The 18,452-nt window shown below is 37.4% G+C and overlaps 1 protein-coding gene across 2 annotated transcripts in view; it reads left to right on the top strand.

The window, feature by feature from the left end:
• negr1 (neuronal growth regulator 1) overlaps positions 1 to 18,452 on the top strand; it is a 134,525-nt gene that overhangs the window by 83,593 nt on the left and 32,480 nt on the right. For both annotated transcript variants that reach the window (XM_017413509.3, XM_017413510.3), the window contains exons 5-6: positions 5,559 to 5,679; positions 10,149 to 10,297. In XM_017413509.3, the coding sequence (XP_017268998.1) occupies positions 5,559 to 5,679; positions 10,149 to 10,297 (270 nt within the window). The remainder of the gene's footprint in view (positions 1 to 5,558; positions 5,680 to 10,148; positions 10,298 to 18,452) is intronic.

Here is an 18,452-nt window from a genome sequence, read left to right as displayed (position 1 = left end):
CCTTATTGAGTATTAAACGCAGACAATAGGTTAAATCCCTGCTGACATCCCACACAGTCCAGCACACTAAGATGGTTATTTATATGTCTTGCATCGTAGGACAAGAAGGAACACAATGTTCCCTAACTGTTCTGTATAGAAATCCTAATGAATTAAGAAATCCTGGCAGTGGAACCATTCCTGACTGACAAAAAAAATAAGAAAAAAGCTGGACAATGAAACCAACAGATGGCAGATAATGAGTCAATTTCTTAATTGCAATGAAAACTTATTTTTAAATCTGGGTTATGAATTAGAACAATTAAATGAGCTTTTATTTTGAAAAAAAAAGTTTTCTGGATTTCTTTCAAGACTGGAAACCGTTATTTTCAGTCTTAAAATGCTGCAATTAGTTAACCAAAGTCACATGGGGTTCTGCAAGGGGAGCAGCACAGCAAAGGCTTGTACATTAGAGTGTAATCCTTAAAAAACCTTTGTTTAATAATGTCAGTTGGAGAGAAAGTTATATATTTTTTCACTGAACATCCTTGTATCTGTACACTATTGTGGAGCCATGTAGAGCACAATCTCTGTTCTGTTGACAAGCTCTGGATAATGCAGGTGCAGGTAAAGTCAGTCTGTGATCGACCCACAACCGGCCATTTGTCACCCTCCAGGGTCTTGCATGTGCTCATTTTTTCGCTATGCCCGTTCTATTCCTGGACCCAACCCTTCACCTCCATCTGGTGGAGTCACCACGACTCAAGGTGTGATTTACAGCACTGCCCCAGCATTCTCCTCACACTAAATTACCTAGATTATTGGATTTTTATGGTTTTTAGTGCACTACTTTGCATTCTCCTCCAACCCTGCTGGTATGTTGCGTAATATATGATGATATAAGACATGCCAGCAAGTTAAAATTGGAATTATTGGATTTGACTGGATTTTATGGCCGTGATCTGTCTTAACAGATTCCAATGCCAAGTTCTAAATTGAAAGGACTTGGTATTATCGATATGCATATAAAACTATAGCATTCTGGACCACCTGGAAAGCCACGGGGAATATTTCTCTCTGTTCCAAAATGCTGCAGGAGTTCAATGACTTTTTCTTAAAATCTGCTTAGTTACAGAAAAACACTTTGAACTGTACAGATAACATAATAGAATGGAAAACTTAGTCTTATCCCTTTAGTTACACCACTGGGAGCAATAAACTGTAGTGCTCGTTCTGCATGTTTCTCAGCCAGATGATACATTATTATGTATATGTCTTTACATATTTTTTATCACCTTAAATGTCATTTTGTTATCTCATCCAAATTCTAGTTGGGTATTCATCAACACAGATTGTTTTTATACTTAAATACTATGATTATAGTTTTGTCTCATGTTATAGGAGTGTATTACACCAAAGAGAACATTTTAGTTGTGGAAGAAAACAAATAGTTTTGTTTTAAAAAATATGCCAGAGAGATTTATTTAAATCTTGCCAACACTGACAACCCTTTTTTTAAGCCCTCCAAAGTAAGTACTTAAAAAATAAAATACAATAACAGTGTCATTTTCAAAAATCAAATAACCTAAAAACAATGTTTCTAGATGCTTTTTCTTAGCAGCACAAATCATTAGGAGGTTTTTAATAATGCAGCAGTAGCAACAATAAGATTCATGATATTGCACAATTTCTCTTTTTAGGACCAAAATATCTTCAAAGAACAAACATAACTGCATTGACTATTTTTCCAAAGTGTCTTATATGGTGGGCTCATGGTCCAGCACAAGATTTGTTTGTACTTCTAAGCTCTAAAGTTGCTGGGGGATAGATTTATTTAGGGGAAGTACCAGAAATATTTGACTAATTCTGCACCAACATTTTAGCTGTAAACTTAAATTTGCTTGACAACATAGTCATAATTTCTAAAAAAGCCAAACTATTAAATCCCCAAAATGATCAGTGACATCAGGCTGAAATTAGATCAGTGAACAGTCTGTAGCCATATTGGATTGCTTGGTTAACTTCATCCAAGCTGCAGTAAACAGATACACCTTCTGTCAACAAGCTGATAACCTTTAAAACACCACAAATTCTCCTGGGTGTACTTTTCTTAGTGTTCATGTCAGGTAGTTTGTTCCAAGAACACTGGTGTCTTATAATTCTGTTTAAGAACATTGTCACGTTGCAGAATGATTTGGCAACTCAGCACACGCCTCCTCATTGTGTTGTGTAGCTGATAAACACCTGAGGTTTCTGAACACTCTGAGCAGGACTTCATATTTCTTAATCCCTTTGTTGTCTAGGTCTAATTTGCTTGCTAAGATTATAGAGTAAAGTCAAATTAACCAAAAATATGAAATCCTTTGAGGCCATAATGAAAAAGGCACATTTTTCGTTTTGACAAATAGCTGATCAAGTTGGTTTAAATAAAAGGGAACACATCAAAATGGATTAAAACAGCACATAAAAGGAGCTTATTTATAAAAAAATACATAAATAAAGGTTGCCTGTGGTTTTATGTTCTTACTTTTAACAAGGCACACATATCTTTTTGTTAAAAGCTTCAAGTGTGAGGTTTCAAGTATTGACACACCTGCCTGAGCCACTGTGTCCACTGTCCCGGTAACTGTACAGGACGACAGCTAGGTCACCCTGACACTTTCAGAGGCTTCAGATAATCAATGGTCCGCACAATGACACCAATAGAGGATTACGAGGACTCACTAAGCCGCTGTCGGTCAGCATACTGCATTGATTTTGTCATAGTTGTTATTGGCGTATATTTTCTGTGTAGAGTACTGTGGCAATTTTCTCTTGTTCTTTTTTTTCTTTTCTTTTTCTTTTTATTTCTTCATGAATTGCAAAGCTCTTCTCTGGCAAACATTGCTAAATGATAAGCGTTAATGTCCCTCTATCACAAGGTTAAGAGACACATTTTTTGTTAGAAGTAGCAACACTGAACTTCTCCAAAAATACTGACTAAGGGTATAACTGTTTTGAGAGTTTATATTATATTATATTATATTATATATATGTGTGTGTGTGTGTGTGTGTGTGTGTGTGTGTGTGTGTGTGCGTGTGTATAAAGTGACTACTAAAGCTGGCTGTCTTTAAACTATTTTATTGTTTTAATCAAAGGCCTAGCAAGGCCTACCCAACACCGTTAATGTCAGAGTGTTAGACTAAGATCTACTTATGATGCCCGTTTTGGTCAAGCCTTATAAATTATGTTCTGCACAATTTTAGTAAATATTATAAGATCTTGTGAGATGTGTTAGTGCTCGGAGTATGTGGTGAGGACTAATGTCAGATTCTACCAATAAAGCACTAGCTCAATATCTGTAAATTTGACCGAGATATAGGCATTTTTTCTTTCACTTCCCAACATGTTATACAGAGATAAATGAACACAAAAGGCTCAAGTGTAACCCATTCCCTAACTCACTATCTCAAGACCTTGGTATTACTCAGCCGAGCTCAACAAGAAGGAAATAACAGTATAATTGGCATGCATATGAAAGGATGGAAAATCAACATAGACTAGCCATATGAATGTGCTCATTAAGACGAGGAGGACGCATGGTCGAAGGGCATCCATCATCACAGACTACACTGTCATCTCACCGTGCATCTCCCACATGATTATACGCAACATGCACAAACGCTCACTTGCTTCTTGTTTTCTTTTTACTCTGATTTGTTGCAGCCAACCTCATCTATCTATGCTGACCCCCACAGGTTGACAAAAAGACTATCCACACAAGCAAGCCGTCCTCACAGAAATGCTTCCATGTGCCGTAAAAAGACATGTCCCTGCTTTTGTTTACCTAAAATACACACCTGAAGTACCAAGGGCTATTAGAATAATTCGCGATTGTTTGCTTTTTGGGGAATTTTAATGGCAGTTGGTGTTTTGTTAGCTACGTTGCGAAGCTTCTGCCGCTCAGAGCATCTGTTAGGAACGTCTTTAAATCCAATTGAAAGGAAAGGTTTGCAGGCATTTTGCCAAGCCTTTTCACTCCATACAGACTACAGCTCTGAAAGACAGGTTGTTCTGACAGGCTTATTATCAGGATTATACATGGTCTCTAACTAAATTTATGGTTCGGTGTCCTCGGTACTGTACGCTCAACTGCAAAAACTCTGTGACGTAAATTTTGTCATCTTTACCAGTCTGTGAGGGTACGCCTGCTCCCTCAGCAGATGACAGTGTGCAGCCTATTATTTACCAAAGTGGGGACAGTGCGAATCAGTGAATGCATGACAATAAAAGTCTCATTTATAAGGTGGTGTCATAAACAAAATAGACAAAGACTGCAAGGCATACCACAAACAGAAAGAAAAGAAAATACATGAACAATTGTTTTGAGAATATATACTGTGTGAAGAATTTGTTGCTATCCTTATTTGGATCATTTATCATTCGTGGGCCACAAAGACTCAAACGGCATCAAATTTCTGGTGAGAAATCCTTTTAAATATATCTTCTTCCCATCTTTTGAATAGACAGTTGACAAACATCATTGCCACCTGTTAGGCTGCAGTGAAAAGTGCAAACCCCTGATTAGAATCCTGTATTGATGCGGATCCAAAAGTATTATGAATAGGTTTGCAAGTGCAAACAACTTGTGTACACGGATGCAAAAAAAAAAAAAAACAGTCCGAGGCTCTCACTCTCAAATTAAATTTAGCTCCTATTGCCTTTCAAATGACTGTTTCTGCTTGGTGTTCCTGACAATTTGTTGCTGTCTTTTTAATCGAGATTTGACAAGTCCAGCCAAGAAATCCATCTTTCCTGTTTTCGGTTGTTACGTGGAGATGCAGGAAGTCAGTCATAACGTATGTAGGGTTGGGATGAATCAAAGCGATTACTGCTATCTTTACTTACCCTCTTTATTTTTATAAAATTGTACTTGATTTACCTACCACAATTTAGAAGAGCTGTGCTAATCATCATGTACAAATTATAAAAATAGTTACCTATGCCTTTATTGTATAGCTAGAATGTTTTGGGGAGTTTTCAACTATTTATTGAAATAAATAAAAATGTCATTATTCTCGGTCTATATAACATCAGTGTGTTAATACCTTTCCGGGCATTGTTTCCAAAAGCAGAGTAAATACTTGAAGTACAGAAGGACTGAGTTGCTTTGGAAACTGCCCATATGCAAAACTGCCTACATGACACTGGCAAAGAGATTTACACCACATTTCAGCACATGAAAGGAACCTCATTTTGCATTCAAAGAACCTGCCTCTACCAGTCAGTCTTTGAACTTCCATTAAGCTATTTATCACCATGCTGTGCAATTCATTTCATTCTCCTTACTCTGAGGATGGCTGCTTTCTCTTCTTTGCAATTCAGCTTCTGTTGACCCTCAGTGCTGAGTTTACTCTATGTACTGTGTGCTCTGACTAGAATGTCAGCGTTTATGAAGTTTAACATCTCCTCATATTGTTTTAATGGTATTGTTTCACTATGTTCGTGTACTAATAATAGAATGTTCTCCTCAGCAGCGTGCCTTTTTTTTTAACCCCCTTTCTAATATTTTCTGCATATTTGTCTTTTTTTTTTCCAGTTGCCCCAACTATCCTAGAACTGAGGAATCAGGGTGTTAGTTTGGGACGCACAGTTCTGCTACGGTGCGAGGCTGCCGCTTTGCCTTCTCCATCATTCGAGTGGTATAAAGGAGAAAAAAGGTGAGCCCAGTTTGCTCATTTGTTCTCTCATGTGACAAAATCTTTTTTACATCACCCTTTTAGACATCTACAGAAAGTGTTTCCCCAGACATACAGCCCCATTCCTGTTTGGTGTCTAACTGTGGCATTTTAGAAGCAGAGAGTTGACAAAGTTCTGTTTGCTGACATCTGGTTTTCCTAAACACTGTGGCTTGTATAATGAAAGTTTTGTAACAGATATTATATTATTGTGCAAAAAAGTCAACCAACATTTAGGAATAGTTAAGGCAAGAAACAACTTGGTTGAAGCCCAGTGACATACTGTATCCCAACACACAGGTAATTTACCATCTGAGAAGCTGTAGACTGAACTAAGCTATAACCCTACAAAGACCATCACTTTATACAGAAATTATGATGATATGCAAAATACCTTTTACTTTTTCAATGAAACAGAGACAGATTATATTTTTATGTTTAAACCTTGTTTTCATAGATAAATAAACATACATTGTACAATATAAAATGACAAGTAATAGTTATCTGATTTGATTTGATTTGATTTACTGCTGCAGATGCAGTGGTCAGAAAGAATCACACTCTTCTGAGTGTCTGTGTCAGGTCTTGTTCGATTCCATCCTGCTTTGTTTTTCCTTTTAACCTTTTAACTTAGCCTAGCATCTGCTGGTACAGTATTTTTGTAACCGTCTTATAAAGACTTGCAGATTTTGGTGTTCAATGAGGCTCAGGAAGCAGGGTCTCTGATGCCGTTTGCTTCTTGCTGTCTTTCGTTGTGTGAGTTAGGTCTGAGCAAGCACTCCGATTTTGAGGAGGGCTACAACTAATTCCTGCATCGAAATGTGTGTATTAATTCAACACTGTGCTGGCTGGATGGAATAAGCTTGTGTGGGAAATACAGCCTGGGTGCTGCCAGCTGACAATCACTGGACTACGCAGAGCTCCAATTTCTATTGTTTCTATAGAGCGGCTCTGGCTCATTGGATAGAGGTTGTCCTACATTTGAAAAGATCAGTCGATCCCCAGCGTCTTCACATATCCTTGGGCAAGACTCTGATCCCCCACATTGTCTTCAATATTCTTACTAGTGTGTGGCTGTAGAGAAATAACCATGCATGTTTTCAGCCAAGGGAAAAATATAAAAGGGCTGTATGAGTGTTTAAATGAGAAAAAAAAAAACATTCTGAAGTACTTTAATCAAAGGTGCCATGTACCGTAAGTTTGAATCATCTATCTTTTATTTGTTCTGCTATCCTTAATTTACCTACATTTGTCACTTAGTCTTTGATCCTGTTCTCTAATATGTGAACATAGACAGTTTTCTGTCAATGTTTTTGTTTTTTTTTGTTTAAAGAAATCTGGTGTGTCCTGTCCCAACATACCCATAGTACTTTGACAGCACCCATTGTAGCTTGTCTTTTCAGAAAAAGAGTGTACAAACGGTAATCGTAAAAGAAATTTGTTAGACAGAAAAGCACTGTTTGTGCTCTTTTACGTTTGTCTGGGATAATACATGTATTTTTCCTCCAATTCCAGCAGCCTGTTGAAAGAGTCCACAAAAATAATCGAGCAAGAGTCATTGTGCCTTTTCTTTTCTTTTTTTCACCTTGCATTCTAATAAAATGTTTGCTAGCAACTGGCTTAAATCATTTGCGACACATACATCAATCAGGCTAGATTCAAGTGTCAGTTCTTGAATTTAAAAACCAAATTACCCCCATTACCCATCATTTACCCACTCCTGGTGAGCACAATTTCAATCATCAGCTCACACTGTGCTAATTGTAATTATGGGGTGGATTCAATTTATTCAAATTGCCAAGGAGGCTGGTTGGCATGATTCTAGTCTTTACTTAATTCAAGGACTCGTTCCTTCTGTGACTTCTTACTTGGCTAAATTGTGATTTCTTCATCTAATCATCATCATGAACTGAACACTGGTGAAAGGACTCAGCCATAGAGCATGGTTAGCTTCTTTACAGTGTTAACATTGATGTCTTCACTGCCCATCCATCGTGCCTGTGAAATGAAAGCTGCTTTTTTGCTCTGTGTTGATGCAGCCATAACATTAGTAGAGCGCACCCTACTGCTCCTCTCTACCAGATGTTGTGTGACAGTTTTGACAAGTAAATCTTTCTCTTGTTGTGTCACCGCTTTCATTCCTGAATGGAAGTGGGCGAGTGTTTATGTGTACGTCTGTAGGGGTGGGGAGGTTTCTTTCACTGCCTGGTCTGGTGTTGAACTAGTAATGACACAAAACACACAAATCTCGATCCCGTTTCCTACCTCTAGGTTTTGAGTGCCTCTTTGGCTCTTAATTTAAAGTAACAAGGTAAAGTGGGTAAAATGTTCCACTACAAAATAAGACGCCACTTCAAGAAGATGATGTACAATTAGTTGTTGCAATTTTCTTCTACGTAAACAAACAAGATGTGTTTTTTATCACAGTTTAAACATGTCAGAGAACTAGCTTTCAACAGACATCATTACATCTTTTTTTTTTTTTTTGCGTTTGTTTTAAGGAACGTTCCTGTCAGGAATTTGCACAGACCAGCCAGAGAAACACTGAATAGGTTCAAAAAAACTTCTTAATTTATTACAAAATGTCAGGAAAAAAGTTTCAAAATAATAAATTGGGTCTAACACAAAAGTGAATACCACAGACCTTAACCCAGGCAGCAACCCACACAGCTCGAGCACAAAAAACTGACCTCCTAAACAAGACATGAGGGAAACTTAAATAGTGGCTGATCAGACCACTGCTGACACACAAGGGGTAAATAATTAACAAACTAACATACAAAAACTTAATACTGGTCAGAAATACTAACAACTTAAATAAAACAAATACTACTACACAAAACTAGTGACCCATAACAGAACTAGGTGACCCACAACAGAAGAAAACTAAACAAGTAATAAATAAATTTCCCCTCCCCTTACAAATGAATGGTATGGCCCACTGAAAAGATTATGCCATATAAGGAGAAGAAAAGTGGCTGGGATTCTTCTTTGTGGCACCCCAGCAGCAACTCCAAAGGAAACTGGTAACTCAAACAAAAAGAAAGTTAATCTGTTGCATATCAAAAACAATATAGCCAACTGACAAATAAAGTCAACTAAATGTGTGCACTGCAAATAGTTAACTAAAGAGTCAGGCTAAAAACAAGTTTAATTGAAAATGAAAATCTAAAACTACCTAATCTTTAATATGTAAACTCACAATAATGAAAACCAAAAAGAATAAAACAGATACCATTATCTTTAGTGTGTGTGACAGCAGGAAGAGCTGTCACAGTTCCCAAGAAATATGCTATAAAAATCAAAATAGACAGAGAAATTACTTAGACTTGTGAGTTTGATTACAAAGGTTTACTATCTCCACTTGTTAGACCAGATACCCCCATCATTTCACTCTTATTGTAAATCCTTAATGAAATTCACTCTTTCCTTTGGCCCTACCCTTGCATACCCATACCTTCATCTGACTGTGTTTAAACTGAGGTATTTCACAGCCAATGAAGAATTACAGGCTGTGCTAGCAAAGAACCTTACAAATATGAATATTTTCTATTAAAATGTTTTATCACAACAATTATTATAAAGTCTGGTTTCATTTATACCAGTGTATTACATTTTATTGTATTGCAAATCTTCTTAAAAATAGCTTTGTGACGATCTCTGTTGAGCTGGGTAACTAGTATAGACGCCATACATGGCTGTAAGGGTATTTAAACCACTGCTTCAAAAGAACGGTTAAAGGTAAAGTTAGGTGTAAGACTAGGAAATGGGATTTGGCCTAAGGATATAATTGAGGAAAGTGTCGTCAGAGAGGGATCAATGGGTTTTGGTGTATTTGTTAGAAATAAGGTCAGAAACTGTGTTTTATCTCAGACTTTCACTCCAAACAACTTGAGCCAAACTATAGATCAAGAGAGGGCAGAGTAAGGCCAAGATATAAATGCGTCTCCTCTCTTGAGTATTATATAGTCCAATTATTTCACATCTGAAACCGTAACAGCCAACACAGAAAAACAAAACAACAAACAATTCTTTCTACAACAATCTCACTGACACAACGTGTTGCATATGACTTGACAGTGTATGTTCTAATCTCTTCACCTCCACCAAAGTAAACAGATAAACATTTGTTAATTTCTCTGCACAGATGCCAGTAAAATACTTGAATAATATTTATTATAATCCCGTGCACCTGCAGCAAAAGGATGAACAGCATGTCAAGTGGCAAGCCTGCTGCTTCACCTCTGGGTCCCTCAAAGTCCCTCGAAGCAGACACTACAAACCAGGGGATAAATAGATCTGCTGAAGAGGGGGATGAAGTACTGTAATGATGAAGATCCACTCTAGATGACATTTGCTCCATCCTTGACTCGTGCCACTTCTCCCCTGATGCTTTGTGTGTAGGTGAGAAATCAAAGCCTCATTTGCTGCATTTGTGTTGGTCTTTTCAGAATTCTGAAAGGCCAGGGCATCGACATCAAGAACCTCAGCTCCAGATCACTTCTTACAGTGACCAACATGACAGAGGACCGTTACGGGAACTACACATGCATCGTCACCAACAAGCTAGGAACAGCTAATGCCAGTGTGTCTCTTTTTCGTAAGTTGTCCTTCTTCCTGTTTGTGGCTAACTGGTGAAGTATCAAAGGAATGAAAGTGTTGTTGATGTCAGTGAAAGGTTCGTACCGTTGCTGGTGGTTTTTTATTGTTATTTTCAGTGCAACAAAGCTAAACTCATTGCAGCACCTCAGTGTCCACAAATCACCATCAGAAGACTTATTTTCTTCCTTTTTTTTCCTCAGCAGTTTTGTAAACCTATGGTCCGCTGTGGTTGCAGAGTCACTGTGTTTGTGTCGGTGTGTGTGTGTGTTTGTGTCTGCTTTTAAAGTATGTGTACCAGATGAAAACACCGACTGAAAATGAATTTTGGCTTTGAGGTAATGACATCATAATTACAACGACAGCTGCACAGGTTAGTAATGGCAAGCTGAGTGTCAAATAGAATGATGCAGCTTTTAAAAAGGTCTGAGACTCAGACCTTTTATAATTTTCAAAGCTTGCTGAGTTCAAAAGAGGCCAGAACATCACAAGCCAAACTGTGAGTGCATCAGTGATACACTGCACAATTATTTATTGTTGGCTAGAGCGTCACTCTTGAAAAAGATGCCCATAAAAAATGTCCATAAAATGGTGGCTCACATTAGTTTGAAGAGTTTTATGACTTATCATATGGCAAAGTACTGCACAGAAGATATGAGACATCATATCACAAGGAAGAAAGTTGTCTCAAGGCATTTATTTAATCTTTTATTGTGACAGCTGTGAGTCAAACAGAACTGCTGTTTTGTTTTAACAAAATCATTCAGGAGCGTGCTCATATTTAAATGGCTTTGTTTTGACACACTAATGACATATTCCATTGCAGTTTAGCTTTTTTAGTATTTTTTGAAGAGATTTTTACTTCATCATTTCTCCATAAAAAAAGATTTTTATGCAATTGTGTGTTTTGCCTAAACATTACCTCAGACCCCTCCGGTGAAGGGTTGTGGAGGAGCCATTTACCAGGTTTCTCTGTACACCGATAGAAGTCAAAACAACTGCAGTACAATAGGTTCTAGAGAGAGTGAAGAACACAAAAGTGGATCAGGGCCTCAAGGGAAAAAAAAACTCAGATTAATTGAGAAAATCTGGCATAGTTGGTCCAAAACAACACAAGCCCAATAATGGGTGAGGTTGAGTGTGTTTCAGATGAGTTAAAAGAAGAAAAATCCATTAGACAGTAGTGCTACAAAATGTACAATAACATTTGTACATCATATTTTGGCCAAAAGGTCTACTGAATTTAGCAGGATGACACAAAGGGCAAGGTACAGTAAACCTGTTGTGATTAGTCATCATGCTCCTACAGAGTTATCATTTCTGAGCTGATTGAGGTTATTTCTCAGCAAATCAAAGAAAATCCTTGTCTAACAGTTAGGGGCACATGGATAAAGCTAGTATTTAACGTTATAAAGTAACAATGAATCTGAGATGAGGCTGATAACCAATTCTAAAAAGAAATAGCAAAAAGTGTATATATCTCAGATAGGAAGTCTGCACAAAACCTTGACAATTAGCTATCAGAGTTTGTCAAACCAAATAAAAGTTTATTAACCAACGAGCCAAAAATGGGTGGGGAGGGACTGGAGTCGAGCCTGTTGAGCCTTTTCTAATTCCATCTGTAGCAGCAATTTATCCGTTGATCCCAGCTGTCACTTGTAAAAGTCTGTAAAACCACCAGGTGCAAAATGGTCACTGCCGAGGACAGGTGTTGGTGGAAGAACCTCAGCTTTCCATCAGTGTGACTCTGCACAAAATCAATGCATCGGGCATCACCCCAATAGCCCTGACTCTCTGAGTTTGTGCACAGTCTCCCAAAGCCGACATGACAAGCTTTTCAACCTGGCCCTTTAGCCCACCAAAGATACTGTAATTTAGGGTTTTTTGGAGTACTTCTCCTCAGATTATCCCAGCTCATCATCTTCTTCTGAATTTGCAGTTCAGATAAAGAGCTTGAGTTGTCTTGCAAATTATGATAACAAGAAAAAATACTTTTACTTCAACAAGTTTGCATTATAGGCCTAATAATCATAACATTATAGAGTAAGGACTGGCCATCCTTAATACTTAAAAGTCTTACTCATTAGGCCAAGGTTTCTGATTTGTTTAAAAAAAAAAAGAACCCAACTTTAAAACAGTTTAAGTCCACAGTTCAGTACAGGTTTTCATTTTTCACATGATTTCTGTTGGTCTTTTCCAACTAATATTGTATGTTTGAAAGCAAATTTGAATTTTTCTCACTGGCCTTAGAAAAAACATTTTAAATGGCTAAATTCCTTTGCCACGTTTCAGAAACAGATATAATCTTGTATGTACTCATAAAATGGCATGAGATGTGCATGGCCTAAAGATGGGAAACCTCTGCAGAAGATGATTAAAAGTGTCCAGAACATCATCAACACCCATCTTCAGAAATCTATGAGACTCAGTCAAGGCTCTAATATGGAAACCCCTCAGCCATGGTCTGATGTCCCTCCTGAGACATATTTCTGGGCTTCCAGGGATTAGGTGAGTAACATACCATACATCCAGGCCACGTTTTCTGGTCTTAGAATACAGATACAGTTTAAAAAGCTTGTGAAAAGTTAAATTGAAGTATTTATGATCCATTAAAAGATAATTATTACCCTGCAGATCTAATCAGACAGGATAAAAGTGTTGTGGTGGTTTACAGCTAAAGAATGTGTTCATTAACAAAGGTGTTCAAGGCTTTTTGGTGCACAGAAATTCCCTATCTACTCACTTTCAAACAAATCATAAGGCGGTTTGATGATTCCACTTAACAAACATCTTTAAATCTCTGCCTTAAGTGGCTTTTAGACTCAGTCTCGAAAGAATGAACCACCTTCTTCTGTCTTTATATTTTAACAAACTCACTCAAGCATTTACCTTGTTCTGCAGCTCCACTCTGTATGTTTCTGTAAACAATTTAAAACTTATAAATTGGCAAATATATCCTCTTTTTTTGTTGTTGTTGTCTTGGTTGCCTGCATTTTCAGAAGCCAAAAAAAGCATAAATGGTAAACAGCTGGGGAGAATAGTTTTTTTTTTTTTCTGTGTTTTAAAGGGAGGATGGATGAAACTATTTAATTTAATGTATTCAGTGATGAAATATGAACAGGTGAATTAAATAATTTACCAGTTTTTGCTGCTCTCTCTGATGATAACATTGTCCCTAGCAGGCCGGAGACTCAAAATAGAGGAGAAAAAAAACATCTATGTAGAGTTGGCTATTGTCAAAGGAGTGCTCCGCTCCTGTTTATGTATGCACAAAGAACATCAAAGGCTTGTTTCAGATTCTCAAATGGATGATCTTAATGTGACACCGGCAAGGGCTCAAAGGCAGAACGGCAAAAGAAAAACCCTGAGAAAGTAAAGAGGAAGGAGCTTCCTGAGCTGCCACCCCCAACTTCTCTCTCTTTCTTTTTTTTCCACTTTATTTATCTCTTTGACTTCATCATTTTTATGTCTGATTTTCTTATACTCTTATTCCCACTCTTTCCTCCTTGGAGCTCATTCTTTCTCCTTATCATTCTGATGTATTTATTTTTTTCATTATTATTATTATCATTTTAAACACGCACAATCTGATCTATTCCTCCCTTTTTTTTCTCCCATGATCTGCACTAATGAAGGAGAGGCCCCTTATGATGTTTTTCTTAACGAAAAATGGCAAGCAGTCGCCGCTCCACACCTCGCCACCTCAGTGAAGAAAATAACTAAACCCGGAGGTTAAATTTAGCCACGGGTAAATTTGAATAGTGATTTTAGAACGCGACAGTAGCCACTGATGAGGACGATGTGATGGGGGAGAAAGAAGTGCGCATATTTGATAGTGCATGATATATTAAGGTGAATTTTAAGCAGCAGCACAATGTGGGTGGTTTGTTTTTCTTATCCCTTTATACTTAGAGGTTTGGTAGAGGATTATAAATTTATAAAGCAGGGGTTATGCACATTTAAAAAGACATCCTGAAATACTGTTTTAAACAAAATAATGAGCATTAGAGCTAAGTTTCAATTATGTCTTAGTCCTAAATGGACTTATTATTTACTAGTGTGAATCCTTTTTGTCTCAACCTATTAGAATCACATTAAATCAGTCCAGCAAATGGCTTGTTATTGTCGCTGACAAGATGAACTCTGACTTTGGAAAACCTTCACCCAAAGAAAGTAAACACATTTACCTTCAGCCCAGAGGAGCTACTGAAATGCACCAAGTGTCTTTTATAATGAAATATGGATACAAAAACAGGAGTCCAGTTTGTGTTTGTTTACATGTTTGGTTTTCTGACTAATTTCTCTCTTTTTGAAATGAGTTGAATGGTAGCGTTCTCACCATCTGCTGTATTCTGCCAATTGTGCGACGAGACCATTTTGCTATCTGTGCTGTCAAACTATCAGTCACGGACTGTGAACTCTTTCGGCTAAGCACCACTTTAAGCTATGTGTTAAAAGCTGCAGTAAAACATAAGCCGGGTTATTTGCAGCAGAGGAAGCATACTGCCTCTGTCACTACTTGTTGGAGGAATGGCTGCATCTGTGAGTGTGCATGAGTTCGAGAGCTCAGAACTCTTAATATGTTTGGAATAACGCAGTAGAAAAACCAAAACAATCAGTACAGTAGAGAGCACTTGTCTTAATTGTTTTTTAGGAACTGTTAATTGACAGAAGATGAATGAGTTTAGCTGTGAATGAATAATTGTGAAGGAAGCAATGAAGTGACCAAAAATATGTTTTTTTTTTTTTTTTTACCTGTGGGTGTTAATTTTTTTATTTTTACTTTATATAATTTTTGATTCAGTCATGAAATACAGCTGTTCTCTCTGTACTTTTTGTGCAAACAGAACAAAGACGGAATTGCAGTTCATCGCATATCAACACTGAGAGAAAATGACTGTGTGCCGTGTACTCCTCCAAAATCAGAGCAGCCAAAATTGACCAAACCAGCCTTGTCAGGAACTGGATCAATGCACTTGTTTAAGAAATGTGTCAGTTGATTGATCATAGTTTTGATTCTCTTCACTTACTATTTGCTCTAAATATTGCAGTTTCTCCTTGCAAACCTGGCACTGTCTATGCTCCTCGCTTTGGACTATTTAATTATTAGATAAATAGCGAATCGTGCTGCTCTTGTCAGCCCACATTCAGTTCAGATATCAGGTTAGATGCAGAAGTTTCCTGTGTTTGCTGTCAGACTCTTTGAACTCTGTCAGGGGCGCGCTGCTGCTGTGCTTTTGTGCATTTTACACTATTCACTGTTAGCATGTCATCCGTGTTGTCTATACCCGTCAGTTAGCAATGGCTGCTTAGGGTGACTCTGTCCTAGTTTACTTTCATCAATCGCCTTTTGAATTATAAAATTAATCGTGACATTATTCAGAAGCCAGTCCAAATTTTTTATTTTGAAATGGCTTCTGAATATTAGTGGATGATGTGCTGCTGGCGGCTCACTTTGCTGTCATGCCACACACATTATTCATGTGCAATCTGCGTCCTCATTTGCATTAGGAATGTTTAAAAAACAGGCTCACTTTAGCAGCTGACGTATTTTCACTTGCAAGTGCAAACTTTAGTACTAATTCTCAAAGACTCAAAAAAGTTTTAAAGGACAATCTCTTCCATTTAATAAATTAGTGCAGTCTTTTTTATTGTAATTTTAAGGGCCTAAATTGTTCTTAATTTATATAATACGTCTAACTCTATGATTATAGTTGAATTCAACGTGTCTCAGACTATTACCTGTAAAAGACCAGCCTATGAGCATGTGTTTTCGTACAGTTCTGGTGCATTTTTACTCAAGATGCTATTATTATCATGGTGTAAACTCATTTTTGGCTTGTCAATATTATTGAGCTAGGTCTCAGATAAGAAAGGCCTGCTGATCTTAACTAAATTGGAACATGATCCACTTTCTCAAAAGTTAGGCTCATTACAGTTTAGGCTTCATGTAATTGATTGGAATTGTGCCTCTTGCATGTTTATGTTAGGGGTAGCCAGTGTGTTGTCTGAACTCCAGCTTGTGTTTCACGATCTTTAATAACACTTTTGTTGAAATTATTTGCATTTTTTATATTGGCTATAACACTATTCCTTTGATGATTGCTTAGGCTCAATGGGATGTCCCCCAAACAAACTTTCACTGATCAGTTGTTTGACATCAGTATTTCTGACACACTGAACTGGATAACCTATGCCTGTAACTGACCGTATGTTTGCCTATTATTGTGCAAAAATATAACAGTAAATCTATTGGTATTATTCCACAAAATTATTCATAACTTTTTAAATGGTTATAAATGTTGCTGGGTTCAGAACCAACTAATCATATGTGTCATATCCTGTAGGTGTGGATATTTCAAATATTACTACCATCACTGGGAGTAGTTTTATTTGCCTTCCAAGAAAGTGCAGTGGTTTCTGTAGGCTTGAATGTTTCTACAAAGAGCAACACATCACTCTAAAAAGAAAATGAGAAAACTGACCTTTCAAAAGACCATTAGATGAGCTGATGAATATTTTGTTAATCGTTTGTTGCTTACAAGATGTGGCAAGAATCTCCTGTATTGTCCACATCTTTTTTGTAATCTGAGTAAGAGGATATCAAAGACCTCCAAATTTTTCAACAATTGAAAATTGTGTGAAAAGTGAGACCATGACTGAACTTATTAGAGTTCATGCAAAGATTTTATTTGTTCAAAAACAATATAGATGGTCACTAAAAAGACCATCTTACAGAGAGTGAAGCATGGTAGTGACAGTGTAATTCTTTGGGTTTGTATTGGTTTAGTGGAAATGTGAATTTTAAGAAAATAATCACAATTTGCTCAAAATGCCAATCAAACAAAACTTCCATGTGTCTGTTAGAGGGCTGAAAAAGTTTTCTTACCAGTGCAATGTGGCATGTATTCACATTACCAAAAGAACTGTTTCACTAAAAGACAAACTGAGTGGTCCTTCTAAAATATAGATTTGAGTCCAACCAAAAAGTTGTGTGAGCTTTTGAGGACTTTGTAAAAATATGCTTTAAATTAGTTAGATGATGTTTGCAAGGAGTGGGAAGCATTGGTTTGGGGTTTGTGTACATGTCTCCGATCAGATTGTTGTATTTTATTTCATATTATTATTGGTGTTTTTCTCATTTAATAGTTTGTGATTTGTTGTCACTTTCCTAAACTGCAATTTCAAAACAACTGAGAAAAATCGTTTATTTTCACTGTATCAGTATGCCACACACTGTCATACAGACACACACACACACACACGCACACACACACATGCACACTCACGAACTTATGATTTTAGTTGAGGTATAACAGCCACTAAATTGCCAGTCGCAGTTTCAACTTCCTATTTCATGTGCGAGATGGAAGCAAACTTCATTGAAAAGATCGAGGCTGTTCACTCCAATTTTCCGAGGACTCCTCCAGCTTAATTGGTCAAGCTCTTATCCCCCATCCCACCTCAGCTTAGCCCTCGAGGAGATTTTCTCCACCTATTCCTCTGTCTTCATTTCCTTCCTTCCTCGCTCTCCCCCTCCTCCCCCCCAAGCAGTAATCGGAAGAGACTGATGGGGAAAGAGAAAGAGTTACCCTCGCTTTCCCCGTCTGTGCTCATCCTCCCTCAGGCAGTAGAGACACTGCTGGCTAGCAGGTTAATGAATGTTGTGTTCATTTGTCACGCTTATCAATCACTGCATGTGTAGGTGTCATTCTGACACGTCCTCTCATCTGCCATTGTTGTTGATGATGTTGTTTATACCCGCACTGCGTGACTGTACCTGAATCATAGAGCAGAGATGCAGGAAAATGGGAGCTAAAGGTGAAACCTGAAATGTGGATGTGTGCGATAACAGCTTAAAATGATGGGAAATTGTATTGAAGCGATGTGGGGATGGATTGGATGAGTTACAGTTAGATGGTGGTGTCATGTTTTAGTCACTTCCATTCATCCCTATTTCCCCCTCCACACTTTGTTTTTGTCTGCATTGCTTAAAGAACAAAAGTACATCCTGACAGCATTCGGCTCATTGTTTTTTGTTTTATTTTGTTTGTTTGTTTTAAAACTAAAAAGGGAAACGAGAAATTCCAACGCTCAGGTGTTTGGATTTTCAAATAGGAACTTATAAAAGTGTGATGAATAAATTCAGCATTTTA

This window comes from Kryptolebias marmoratus, linkage group LG24 (genome assembly GCF_001649575.2).
Source record: "Kryptolebias marmoratus isolate JLee-2015 linkage group LG24, ASM164957v2, whole genome shotgun sequence".
NCBI classification, from domain to species: domain Eukaryota; kingdom Metazoa; phylum Chordata; class Actinopteri; order Cyprinodontiformes; family Rivulidae; genus Kryptolebias; species Kryptolebias marmoratus.
This window is presented reverse-complemented; position numbering and strand designations above follow the sequence as displayed.